The following is a 13958-nucleotide window of genomic DNA, read 5'->3' as shown; positions in this document are numbered from 1 at the left end:
ATTTAATAGCACTTCTGTGTTAAGCTGCTTTGACACAATCTGCACTGCAAAAGCGCTATTGAAATTAAGATAAATTGAAAGAAACAAATTGAATGTGGTTCAAAATCCATAAGACTTGTTCATCACCTTTATGTTCCCTTCTTCATAGGCCAAAAAGCCAGTATGCCCTATGTTCAAGTGAAACTTATCGTTTGTCTGTTTCCTGGGTTCGAACTGAAACAGGGATCGAGCCTTTAGTCATGCCCACCCCCTCATCCTGGAATACTCTTCAGTCTGAACTAAAAATGTCTGAGCTCATCCCAATAAATCATTTCTCTTCATCCTTTATACAAACAACAACAGTCTATTTCTCAATGTACAGTTGAAATAAAAATATTAGCCCCTCTGGGTTATTAGCCCCACTGTTTATTTTTTCCCAATTTCTGTTTAATGGGGAGAAGTTTTTTTTTTCAGTACATTTCTAAACATAATAGTTTTAATAACTTATTTCTAATAAGTGATTTATTTTATCTTTGCCCTGATGACAGTAAATAATATTTGACTAGATATTTTTAAAGACACTTCTATACAGCTTAATGTGACATTTAAAGGCTTAACTAGGATAATTAGGTTAGCTGGGCAAGTTATTGTATAACAATGGTTTGTTCTTTAGAATATCAAAAAATAGCTTAAGGGGGCTAATAATTTTGTCCTTAAAATGGTTTAAAAAAAAAAACTGCTTTTATTCTAGCTGAAATAAAACAATTAAGATTTTCTTCAGAAGAAAAAATATCAGGCATTCTGTAAAAATTTCCTTGCTCTGTTAAACATCGTTTGGGAAATATAAAAAAAAAATCAAAGGGGGGTTAATAATTATGACTATATGTGTTTTTAACATATTGTAATGGGGTATAGCTGAATAGTATGGAGTCAATCTAGGGTCATATATATTTGCAACTTAAAAGAGAGTTTTGCAAACAAAAAAATAAAGTATTTTGCAAAAAATAATAAAATAATGTAAATCTCAAAAAATCTGGAAATTAAAAGCAAATAAAAATCAAGTAGTGCAAAAAAAAAAGAAATATTTGCAATTTAAAACTAGATTTTTATTTGCACTTATTTGTTTTTGTTTGCAAAATTCCTTTTTATTTCTCAAAACTTAATTTTCCTTTGGGATTTTTTTTGAGATTTGCATTATATTTTTACATTTTTTGTTCAATTCTTTATTTTTTTGTTTGCAAAAACTTTCTTTTATGTTGCAAGTATATATGACTCTAGATTGACTCCATAGAATAACTTAATTGTAATTTATCATTATTTTTTAGTTTTATTTATTATTATTAGCTTTTTTTTTTTTTACCAGGTCTGTGTTGCGGACCTCTTGGCAAGGTCATCCTTGTAAATGAGATCTTGATCTCAACGTTTTTTTTTTTTTTTTTTATCTGGTTAAATGAAGAAACACATATCTTGGAAAACCAACGGCATTTTTAAAATGATTATCCATTGAAAGTTTATATATTTTACAGTTTTAAAATGTACATAACGACACTGTAAAATGAACTCATATGTATTGAGCAGGTTAATCAGAATCAACATCACTTTAAATGGTAGACAGATTTTAACTTTAACTTAAGTTTTTTTATTTATAGTTATTATTCATTCATTTATTTTCTTTTCGGCTTAGTCCCTTTATTAATCTGGGGTCGCCACAGCGGAATGAACCACCAACTTATCCACTATAGGTGTTACGCAGTGGATGCCCTTCCGGCTTCAACCCTTTTCTGGGAAACATCCACACACTTATTTACACACATATTGTACACTACAGACAATTTTAGCTTACCCAATTCACCTGTACTGCATGTCTTTGGACTGTGGGGGAAACCAGAGCACCCAGTGACCTTCTGGCTGTGAGGCGACAGCACTACCAACTACGCTACCGTGTCGTCTACTGTTATTATTGAAATGTTAACTATTCACAATAACATACCTTATTGTCTTTTGTGTTTGGAAGGACATGAATAAATGAGAACAGATTTAAATTGTGACTTAGTTAACCATTGAAATGGTTAATTCAAAATTACAGCAATTTATGATTGACTTTTACTTCTTGAGATTTAAATATACCTTTTAAAAACACATCTTTTATTCCAATGTCTTTTTAAGCGATAGTCTTCTATATTTTAGTCAGTGTGTGTGTGTGTGTGTGTGTGTGTGTGTTTGAGAGAGATCGAAATCATTAGTAGTAAGAGTGTGTATGTGTGTGTAGTTTTGGGCTTGCCTTGTTCTCCAGCTGCTCTGTGTAGTGCTCTTGTCTGTGGTCTTCATGTCATGGCAATGCTTGCGTCAGCAGCTCAGATGAGCCTCGGCCAGCTGTCACTTCATGACTCTGCGCTCATTTTACACTCGTGGGAGAGTGTGTCTGAATTTAATGTGCCATTTCTCAAGATGGCAAATCAAATGTGGTCCTACTTTCTTCAGACAGTTTGTGTGTAGGCCTGTTCAACACTGATAATCAGCATGGTAGCTTTAGGTTATGCTATACCTTATCACCACATTCCACCTGAGGCTGTTATGTCATTTTAGGTTTTTTTTTTCTTTTTCTATCTAAATGGTTCTGAAATTGTTCCACCATCTCTTTCTAGCTCCTGAGGAGTTTGTCTCATTGGCTGAAATGGAGGACACTTTATTGAGGAATCTTTTTCGGGGATATCAGAAGTGGGTGAGACCTGTCCTTCACGCCAACGACACGATTACTGTTCGCTTCGGTCTGAAGATCTCACAGTTGGTGGATGTGGTAAGACACACACACACATATGCAGTATGCAATGTAGCATATGTGGCAGGTTGCATAGACATAGGCCTTACTGGTTTAAACAAGTGCATTTACTGTACACAACAGTTTTACTTTTCAGATTGAAGTTGGACTGAATTCAAAATTATGAGTGGTTGATGGGGAAAGAATTAGTCCTAGCTCTTTGGAATAAAGAGAGCTTTGGCATTAGGGGGCATAAATTGGCCTCTGTTGTTCAAAGGCTGATTTATACTTCTGCGTCAAGCATACGCGTATGCTTTAGTGCAGCCTATGCATGGACACATAGCGGTGGACACATTGGCATCTCTCAAAAAATGTAGCTACACGTTGCAACGACGCGTAGCGCAAGCTCTGTGATTAGTTGGCTTGGTATCGCTGCCGAGTGTGGGCGGGACTGAGAGCCGTGCGAGCCCAATGGAGCAAGTGTTTACAAGTGTGGAGTCCATTGAAGAAGTTTAGGATGGAAAGATTTGTTTTGTGTTTACCTCATGGTTAAAGTTGTTGCCTCAAAATGAAAGAGTTTGAACCACTTGTACATTAAGGAAGCGTTTCGAAAAAAATAAAACACCAGCGAAGAAACTCGACACAGAGGAACATTAACACCTCACTGCCAACTAGCGTTTCGGAAGTGTTATTGCAGAGAAACAGTAACAGCACGCAAAAGTATGAATGCACAGCTACGCGTGTTGCATGCGTTGTGGGTCATGCCGATTACTGACGCAGAAGTATAAATGAGGCTTAAAGCCTTGTTTATTCGAATACGCTTGAGTTTTAGAACGCCGTTTGAAAGCGATCCACGTCCACACTGGCGTTTCACCTTGCATTTCTGAACAGCTCTTCATCTACACGCTAAAAACGCACATCACGTGACCATACACATGCTCTGGCATACACTGCAGTTTTGGCTGTTTTGGCTGAGCGCAAAGATAGGTTAATATACCAGCGAAGGTCGCTGGTTTGAGCCTCGGCGGGGTCAGTTGGCATTTCTGTGTGGAGTTTGCATGTTCTCCCCACGTTTGCATGGGTTTCCTCTGGGTACTCCGGTTTCCCCTACAAGTCAGTGGTACAGGTGAATTGGGTTAGCTAAGTTGTCCATAATGTGTGTGTATGGATGTTTCCCAGAGATGGGTTGCAACTGGAAGGGCATCCGCTGCATAAAACACATGCTGGATAAGTTGGCGGTTCATTTCACTGTGGCGACCCTAGATTAATAAATAGACTAAGCCGAAAATAAAATGAATGAATGAAATGGTCTGGTTTTACCTTATTTGGAAGGGTTATAAGCATTAGAGCTCTGATTATCTTTTTCACTGTGGCTCATTCATGAGCTACCAGCCTCTCATAGCAAACAGATATATATTGTCAGGTGTGAATGCAGTAACTGTGATAAGCGTGCTCTGAAATAATCATTCTTCAGTTGCCAAAAAAGTTTTTAACAAATTGAGTAAATGTCTTGTCAAACGACAATCATTTAAACTTAAATGGATAGTTCCGCCACATTATTAACCATAAGATAAGTACAGCTACAGTAGCTGACTAATATTAACATTGTTATAGAAGCATCTATATATGCATACAGTGCTGGTCAACACTGCTAGAGCACCCACTAACGCAGAAATAGAGGTGACCCAAAACTATTTATAAGAGGTGAAAATAATTAGAATTTGATGTTATTATTGATGTGAGAATTTGGTCACCACTGTATATGTCTGTTAAGTCCAATAGAACATAGAACATAGAATGTAGTACACTCTTTTGCGGCTGCCATGCACACTTGATGCTCCCCTCTGCCAAGTTTGCACTGAGACAAGCTCTGAGACTTCTACTCGACAGTGGCATTACGTCACAAAACTGCAGACTCAGAGGAAACCCATTAGGATTTCAGGTGCCATTTGGGATTGGGCTAATGCAACAGACTCATGGTCTTAACTTGTCCAGTCAAATGACCTGTGCAATCATGTTTACATGTGGCAGTTTTGACTTTGTCATCTCATCTGCCTCATCTTCCAGATCCTAGATCCTCATTAGCTCAATAAACTGCCCCTTTTGTATTTTTATTGTTTTTTTCTACTATTTCTCTTATAAAAATGTGTGCTTAGATTCACCAGCATCTGCAAATCAGTAATAATAAATTAATTACAGGACTTAATATATTGTATAACTTTAAAGGGCCAATTTACTTAATTTTAATTTTGTCATAATACATTAATACATTACTCGCACTTAAAGAGTTATTTGTTCTTGTTGATTACTGTTGTATGCAAATGAAACACATTTTTTAAAAGATTGTTCCATAACTATGTGAGTGAGAAGATCTCAAGATCTGCATATTTAGAGTGACATGAGCTTGAGTAAAATGATACGAGTCAAAATTGTCAACTAACATTTAAAATAATTTGTTTTGGTAATTATTTAATAATCATCTCTACTTTTCACACTGCTAAGCACAATGATTTTTTCAAGTTGTACAAAACATCTTTAGATGCTGCTTGACATCACAAACTGGTATTTCTGACAAAACTATTTTAATGAATTGTCTTAATTATTAACACACAGGACAGTTTTGGCTTTACTGCACTTTGTTGTTTTGATGAGAACATCATTAAAAGATCAACGGCATAATTCTGTACAGCATAATTATTTTATAGTTAATGCATATTTATGTTGAGTAGTTCTAGAAAGCAGACTTTTCTATCATAATTAATAGTGATTGTTTCTTTTCTGTGCGGATTATTCATGATTAATTATTCATTCAATTTGACAGATATATTAAGAAGAGAGTGAGACTGGAAGGGACATGAGAGAAAATTCTCTAGTTATCATAAACTGTCATGGAATGCTAAATGCTGTATATTTTGTTGTTGTTGATTTTACTGTTTATCTCTCTGATCAGTTTTGTACGTTATAATTTTATGTTACTTTCTTATTTAGATTAATACAGTCTGTTGCAATACTTTAGTCATGTGTGTTACCATAAGATGGTGTTTAGTTTACCGATGGTGTTTAGTATACTATACTGTATATATCAGTATGTTTCTATATTTCTTGACTTATATAAAAGCTGTTTGGGATTAGCAGTGGTTCCTCATAGGGGTTCCACATGCTTTTTGGTTGTGATTTTGTCTTTGTAATATACACTCATCAGTCACTTTATTAAGTACACCTGTCCAACTGCTCGTTAACACAAATTTCTAATCAGCCAATCATATGGCAGCAACTCAGTGCATTTAGGCATGTAGACATAATCAAGTCAATCTGCTGCAGTTCAAACCGAGGATCAGAATGCAGGGAACAAAGGTGATTTAAGTGACGGGTTGGTGTGAGTATTTCAGAAACTGCTGATCTACTGAGATTTTCACACACAACCATCTCTAGGGTTTACAGAGAATGGTCCGTAAAAGAGAAAATATCCAGTGAGTAGAAGTTCTGTGGGCGCAAATGCCTTGTTGATGCCAGAGGTCAGAGGAGAATCCAGCTGATAGAAAGGTAACAGTAAGGCCCAATCCTAATTCTACCCCTTAGCTTATCCTCTTACCCCTCCCTACCCCTCATTTTGCGCATGCCCATGAAGGGTTAGTGGTGTCCCAATTCTCTTTAGCTTGAAGGCGTAGGGCTAAGGGCAAGGGGTATACACCCCTTCAAATGAAGATTTTTCAGGACCACACTCGAAACCAAGAGGTAAGAAAATCTCCCAGAATACACCAGCCACAGCTGCACCTGGAAGCAAGGAGATCTACAAATTAGTATTTTTTGCCATTATTATGAATTTTTACAACAAACAAATAAACACGTTTTAATATATTCATAACCGCGTTCGTGTTTTACAGTCAACATAAAAAAAATAAATAAATAAAATAAAAAACACTAAATTTCACAATCTATAATTCCTAATCATAACTCCTATACAGCAGTACCACAACATTCTGACACTCAATGACACTGGAATACCCTGCTAGAAAAGTCTAGTGGCTGTCAATGGGCTTATTACAGTGTCTTGTCACGGTCGTGGTGGGGAAAAGGAGCGAGGACTCAAGTGCAAAGAAACAATGGGTATTTATTAATAATAAAATAAAAATAAAAGGCAAAACAAAACTACCCCGAAGGGGAAAACATGAATACAAAGGCAAAAACAAACTTGACAGGGCTGGCAGGACAAGACAGGGCTGGACACAACAAGACAGGAAACTAGCAACGACGAACTGGCCAAGGACTGAAAACATGATGGGGATTATAAAGCAAAAAAGTAAATTGACACACAGGTGAACACAATTAACTAATGATGGGTTAACAAGGAGGGTGGGACTAGACAATAGACGGGAGAGCGCATGACACAGAGGGACAATACAAGCCATGCGCTCACATAACACAACACTGAAGCACACGACAAAAGCACGTGACCACAATGTAAACACCGAGCCACGTGCTTTGACAAAAGACGCAAGACACGAGCACACGATGAATGAAAGCACTCACCGTGCGCTGACACACGCAGCGTGCATGCTTCATCCCAGCGCCGACCAAAACCGAAACCAACAAGACTGAGACGCTGGGAATGAAACACCACGCTGCTGACAGACGAAAACACAAACACGAGTACAAGAGCGCACGCGTCTGAGGGACGCAGAGCGCGCGCGCGGCCGCGTCAAGCAGAAGCGCGCACACTCTGCGTACACCCACGACGGCGCGCGCACACACAGAGACAGAAACAGGACCAGACCTGAGTAGTGTCAGAGCTCTGCCACCAAAACAAGAATTTACAAGACCAAAGTGGCAGAACCCTGACATGTCTACTATAATGTTAATGTTGTTTTTGTGAGTTTACATAGATGAATATGGCCACTGTGTAAATGAACAGCACAGTTACGATCTTATTGCCACATTACATCATTATGATAACAAAATATATGCCTTCAGTGATTTCCAGAAGATAAAAACCAAAACATAACACAACTGCAATCACTACAGCTGTCGCGATCGTCTGATCTCATATGAAGCAAGAGATCATGATGACGTGTGCAGGTGCTGTAGTGCTATTTCAATTCTAAGGGGTACATTTTTAAGCCCTTCCCCATAACCCTCAGTTGTAAGGGCCAAGAGGAAGGGGTAGGGGTACTGCAATAGAATTTGGAATGGGCCTAACTCAAACAACCACTCGTTGCAACCGAGGTATGCAGAAGAGCATCTCTGAATGCAGAACACGGCCAACCTTAAGGCAGATGAGCTACAGCAGCAGAAGATCACATCGGGCGCCACTCCTGTCAGCTAAGAACAGGAAACTGAGTCTACAATTTGCCCAGGCTCACCAAAATTGCTCAATAGAAGATTGAAAAAACGTTGCCCAGACTGATGAGTCTTGATTTCTGCTGCGACATTCAGATGGTATGGTCAGAATTTGGTGTCAACAACATGAAAGCATGAGTTCATCCTGTCTTATATCAACGGTTCAGGCTGCTGGTGGTGATGTAATGGTGTGGATATAGATATTTACTTGGTACACTATAGGTCTATTAGTACCAATTGAGCATCGTGTCAACGCCACAGCCTACCTAATTATTGTTGCTGACCAAGTACATGACTTTATGACCACAGTGTACCCATCTTCCGATGGCTACTTCCATTAGGATGACGTGCCATGTCATAAAGCATGAATCATCTCAGACTGGTTTCTTGAACATGACAATGAGTTCACTGTACTCAAATGGCCTCCACAGTCACCAGCGCTCAATCCATTAGAGCACATTTGGGATGTGGTGGATTGTGAGATTTGCATCATGGATGTGCAGCTGACAAATCTACAGCAACTGTGTGATGCTATCAAGTCAATATGGACAAAAATCTCTGAGGAATATTTCTAGTACTTTGTTGAATTTATGAAGGATTATCCACAAAGGATTAGGGCAGTTCTGAAGACAAAAGGGTGTCCAATCTGGTACTATTAAGGTGTACCTAAAGTGGTGGGTACAATGTGTAGATGTTAGTATTTTAAATAACTGGTATATTAACACTATAAATTAAATAAATACTGTAGATTACCATAAAATTTAAGTTTAATTTTGGCAACCACAGCTGCCATTTTAATGTTGAGCTAGAATAAAAGCAAAAAAATTTTTTTTAAGTTTTTCATTTCTCAAAAGCCATTTTAAGGTCAAAATTATTAGCCCCTTTAAGCTATATTTTTTCGATAGTCTACAGAACAAACCATCATTATACAATACCTTGCCTAATTACCCTAATCTGCCCAGTTAAACTAATTAACCTTGTTAAGCCTTTAAATGTCACTTTAAGCTGTATAGAAGTGTCTTAAAAATGTCTAGTCAAATATTATTTACTGTCATCATGGCAAGGATAAAGGAAATCAGTTATTAGAAATAAGTTATTAAAACTATTATGTTTAGAAATAAATCTTTTCTCAGTTAAACAGAAATTGGGGGGAAAAACAAACAAGGGGGTTAATAATTCAGGGGGGCTAATAACTCTGACTTCAAGTGTGTGTACATACATATTGTCACCTTAGAATTATAATATTCTATCTGACATTCAGAGAGATTCAGACATTCAGAACACGGGTAGAACCTTATAATCCTAAGGTGAAGATATATATATAATATCTATATATAATTTAATATAATATATATAATGTTTTTTTACAGTGCATATAGTTTTCAAATTTATGAACTATCCCTTTAAGCTAATGGCAGTTGACAGTTAAATCCAATCAAGGAATCTGAGTCATGCTTGCACCAGTCCATTAATCAAATAATAATTCAATTTACATAAAGTGTGTGAATAATTATATCTTACCGTATTTGCATCTGACAGCACCTCCTCTTTGTTCTTTGTATAACATTTTTTTGTGTTCTCAATTTCTCTACATAAATAATTAGCATCTTCAAAAACAGCATCTTACAATTTTAAGATGCCCTTATCAATAACCATTGATTAAATTTATAAGTCTTGCCATAATTCCAGTTATTTAATAAATATAAAATTTCCTTATCTTGACTTATTATCTATATTTTTTATTAAAAGCACATTAAATACATATCACCTAAATAGTTCTGTTTACATTCAAACTTATCATAATCAATACCAATTTGCTTCTGTCTGTCATCTTGATTGACTAATCATAGCAGATATGAAGTTTCCTATTGGCACCTTATTTTTGTACTTAGCTTGTAAAAATAACATTGGGAGAACTTTTTTTTGGGTGAACTCTTTAGGTGAGCTCCCATTCTTATTTCTTTATTAACCGGAAGTGCTGAGTGTCAAGATTTTTGCCTTTGCAAGTAGTATAAGGAGATTGGAAGTCGTCCAAATCCAATGTTTACATCTTCATACTGTAACATACTGCCAGCGGAGATGCCTTTGTCAGCTTGATTTTTGAAAGATCTGGACAGACCCCACAATCCTCTGCATATTTTTATCTGGTTTGTGACAACAATTAAAATATAGGATATAGGATGAATGTTTTATTTAAGCTGCATATGAACATAAATTCTTGCTAACATTTACATTGTGTTTAAGTCATTATATTTTTGCCTGACTGTGTCTAAAGCTAATTTCAGATATAACCAAAGTGACAATGTCTGCGTAAAGCTTTTTTTATTTTGACTAGTGAGGCAGCAAGGAACATGCCATATTTAGCAGTGCTGCAGAGCCACCTCATGGTCATATTCTGTAATCAACACTTCATGGTTTTGGGCTCACCTTGTAGTCACGACTTGACAGTGAGAATTTTCTGGCTGATGAACAATGAAAACTGTTGGAACAATCGATTTCACACCGTTCTTATTTTAACAGATGTGTCAGATTATAAGTTCCTATTCAGGGTCTGAAATTCCATTTAACGAAACAAAGGACATAAGATTATTTCTCTTGAACTGTATTCATTATTAGCACAGCTAAGATAATAATCTGTATGACACAATTAGTTCAATGGTGAAAGATTTGTCCAGTCTTTGATTTGGATTCCAGACGTCATAGTGTGCTAAAATCATTTTTGTAACAATATATTTATCTCTCTCTTTTTTATATTTCTTCCCCAGGATGAAAAAAATCAACTGATGACCACAAATGTCTGGTTGTGGGAGGTAATACAAAGATAATTAGCTTTTTATGTTTAAGTATGTATCATAATACCTTCTTGATTGATTATTTATTTGTTTAATCACTTTTTTGCAGGAGTGGACAGACTACAAACTGCGCTGGAATCCAGAAGACTATGGGGGAATCACATCTATCAGAGTACCCTCAGAAACGATTTGGCTGCCAGATATTGTCCTTTATGAAAAGTAAGCCTATTATGACCATATAAAATGTCATACAGGTGCACATATTTCATACTGCAGTTGCTGATCTTGGTTTTGGTGCATTTGTTCGGATCTTTTAAAAAATGTGTTTAATCTCTTGAAATATTCAAATCTGCATTATGTCATGGAAAGACAGATTAAATAACTGCTTGATTGTAACTGATGGGGCTGGCCGATTAATCGAAAAGTAATTGAAATTTTGAAAAGTTGTGTAGCGCCATCTAACGCCAAGGAGTGATTTTGCATAATCTTCTGCTTGACGGCAGTGAAAATCGATTGGTTTTTGAATCCGGAAAAACATCTTGTAAAACGCTGACGATAAACGCAAACGAAAAGCAACCCGGTGTGTACGAGCCTTTAGCCTTACTCCTCGTTTTGCACGTTCAAATGAAGGTGTAGGGATGTCCAAACTCTCTTTATCTTAAAGGTGTAGGCCTAAGTGGAAGGGCTACATAGCCCTTGAAAGAGAGATTTCCCTGAATACACCAGCCACAACGGCTGCATAGCACTAAAATAAAAATTGCCAAATTTTGCTATCTGTAATAATAACTCCTGTATAGTAGTTCTACAACATTCTGACACTTGATGACACTCGAATACCCTGTCAGAAAAGTTTATTGGCTGAGAATGAGCTTTTTACAGTGTCTACTATAATGTTAATGTTGTTTCCTTGTGTTTACAATGATGAATATGGCCAGGGTGTAAATGCACAGTACAGTTATGATCTTATTGCCACATTAGATTGTTATGATAACATGATATTATCCTGAATATATTATCCAGGGTAATAGATATTATCCTATTATCCTGATTTTTTAGCATTTACTACAGCAGTCTCGATTGTCTGATCTCATATGAAGCAAGAGACTGTGATGAAGTGTGCAGGTGCTGTAGTGGTGTCCCATTTCAGAGGGGTAAAATTTAAAGCCCTTTCCCTTCACACTCTGTTTGAATGGGGAAGGGGTAGGGTACAAAAACAGAATTGGGATTAGGCCTATATACTGTATTTGCATATTTTTTAATAAAAAAGCTGAACCTAGTGGCATTGACATTTCGTCACCTTATAATTACAAGGTTCTATCTGACATTTTTGTCAAAGTTGAGTTATTGACATAATCTTAATCAATGACAACATATTTACATTATGGGATGTTTTTTTATAAGTTTTTCACATTTTAAGACTTTTTATTTCAAAAAACAAATGTTAAACGCATACTGTTTGCTATGGAATGCAAAAACTTTGAAGCTCAAAATCATTAAGAACGCAGATAGAACCTTATAATTCTAAGGTGACGATTTGTAGTCACATTGTCTTCAAAATAATTGCTAATATCGCTGTATGTTTCTCTCTTAGTGCTGATGGCCGATTTGAGGGATCTCTAATGACTAAAGCCATTGTAAGGTTTAACGGTACCATCATGTGGACTCCTCCTGCCAGCTATAAATCCGCCTGCACCATGGACGTCACCTTTTTCCCCTTTGACAGACAGAACTGCTCAATGAAGTTTGGATCATGGACATACGATGGCACTATGGTGGATCTGACCCTTGTTGACGCTTACGTGGACCGTAAAGACTTCTTTGACAACGGCGAATGGGAAATACTCAATGCCACTGGCCAAAGAGGCAGTCGACGTGACGGCATTTACTCTTATCCTTACCTCACATATTCATTCATCCTTAAGCGTCTCCCTCTGTTTTACACACTCTTTCTCATCATCCCGTGTCTCGGTTTGTCGTTTCTCACTGTGCTGGTCTTCTACCTTCCATCAGACGAAGGGGAAAAGCTTTCCCTCTCCACTTCCGTCCTTGTGTCTCTCACTGTGTTTCTTCTCGTCATTGAAGAGATCATTCCGTCTTCCTCTAAAGTCATTCCTCTGATTGGAGAGTATCTACTTTTTATCATGATCTTTGTCACTTTCTCGATCATCGTAACTGTCTTTGTCATCAACGTTCATCACCGTTCCTCTGCCACTTACCATCCCATGGCACCTTGGGTGAAGAGTCTTTTCCTCCAGAGATTACCCAGACTGCTGTGCATGAGAGGACACACTGACCGATATCAGTACCCGGACATCGAGCTGCGGAGCCCAGAGCTCAAACGAGGGATGAAGAAAGGGCAACAGAAGAGTGCTGGAGGAGGACGAGCTGGAGTTAAGGAGGATGAAAACCAGGCCTGGATTGCCCTGTTGGAGAAAGCCACCCACTCAGTGCACTACATTTCCAGACACATCCGGAAGGAACACTTCATCAGAGAGGTGCTTTATGGATTTTTTTCAGCATTAGCATTTAGGTTAATGATTTGTTCACATATGCTGTGCTGTTCACATGGGTTTTTCTCCGGGTGCTCCGGTTTCCCCCACAAGTCCAAAGACATGCAGTACAGGTGAATTAGGTAGGCTAAATTGTCTGTAGTGTTTGTGTGTGAATAAGTAGGTATGGACGTTTCCCAGTGATGGGTTGTAGCTGGAAGGGCATCCCCTGCGTAAAACATGTGCTGGATAAGTTGGTGGCTCATTCCGCTGTGCCGACCACAGATTAATATAGGGACTAAGCTGAAAAGAAAATGAATGTATGAATGATGCTGTGCTGTGCTGTAAACCAAACATTCATTCATTCATTTTCTTTTCAGCTTAGTCCCTTTATTAATCCGGGAGTGCCAACTTATCAAGCACATTTTTTGGATGCCCTTCCAGCTGCAACCCATCTCTGGGAAACATCCACACACACAATCACACACACACTACGGACAATTTAGCCTACCCAATTTACCTGTCCCACATGTCTTTGGACTGTGGGGAAACCGGAGCATCCGGAGGAAACCCATGTGAACGCAGGGAGAACATGCAAACTCC

General features: G+C 37.7%; 1 protein-coding gene across 3 annotated transcripts in view; it reads left to right on the top strand.

Moving 5' to 3' along the window:
• chrnb3a (cholinergic receptor nicotinic beta 3 subunit a) overlaps positions 1–13958 on the top strand; it is a 51063-nt gene that overhangs the window by 34333 nt on the left and 2772 nt on the right. For 2 of the 3 annotated variants that reach the window (XM_073949191.1, NM_201220.1), the window contains 4 exon segments: positions 2625–2776; positions 10840–10884; positions 10976–11085; positions 12458–13361. In XM_073949191.1, coding sequence (XP_073805292.1) covers positions 2625–2776; positions 10840–10884; positions 10976–11085; positions 12458–13361 — 1211 coding nt within the window. 3 annotated transcript variants of the gene reach the window in all.

Source organism: Danio rerio, chromosome 1, assembly GCF_049306965.1.
Source record: "Danio rerio strain Tuebingen ecotype United States chromosome 1, GRCz12tu, whole genome shotgun sequence".
NCBI lineage: Eukaryota > Metazoa > Chordata > Actinopteri > Cypriniformes > Danionidae > Danio > Danio rerio.
Note: the sequence above shows the minus strand (reverse complement) of the source record. Positions and strands in the feature narration are given on the sequence as shown.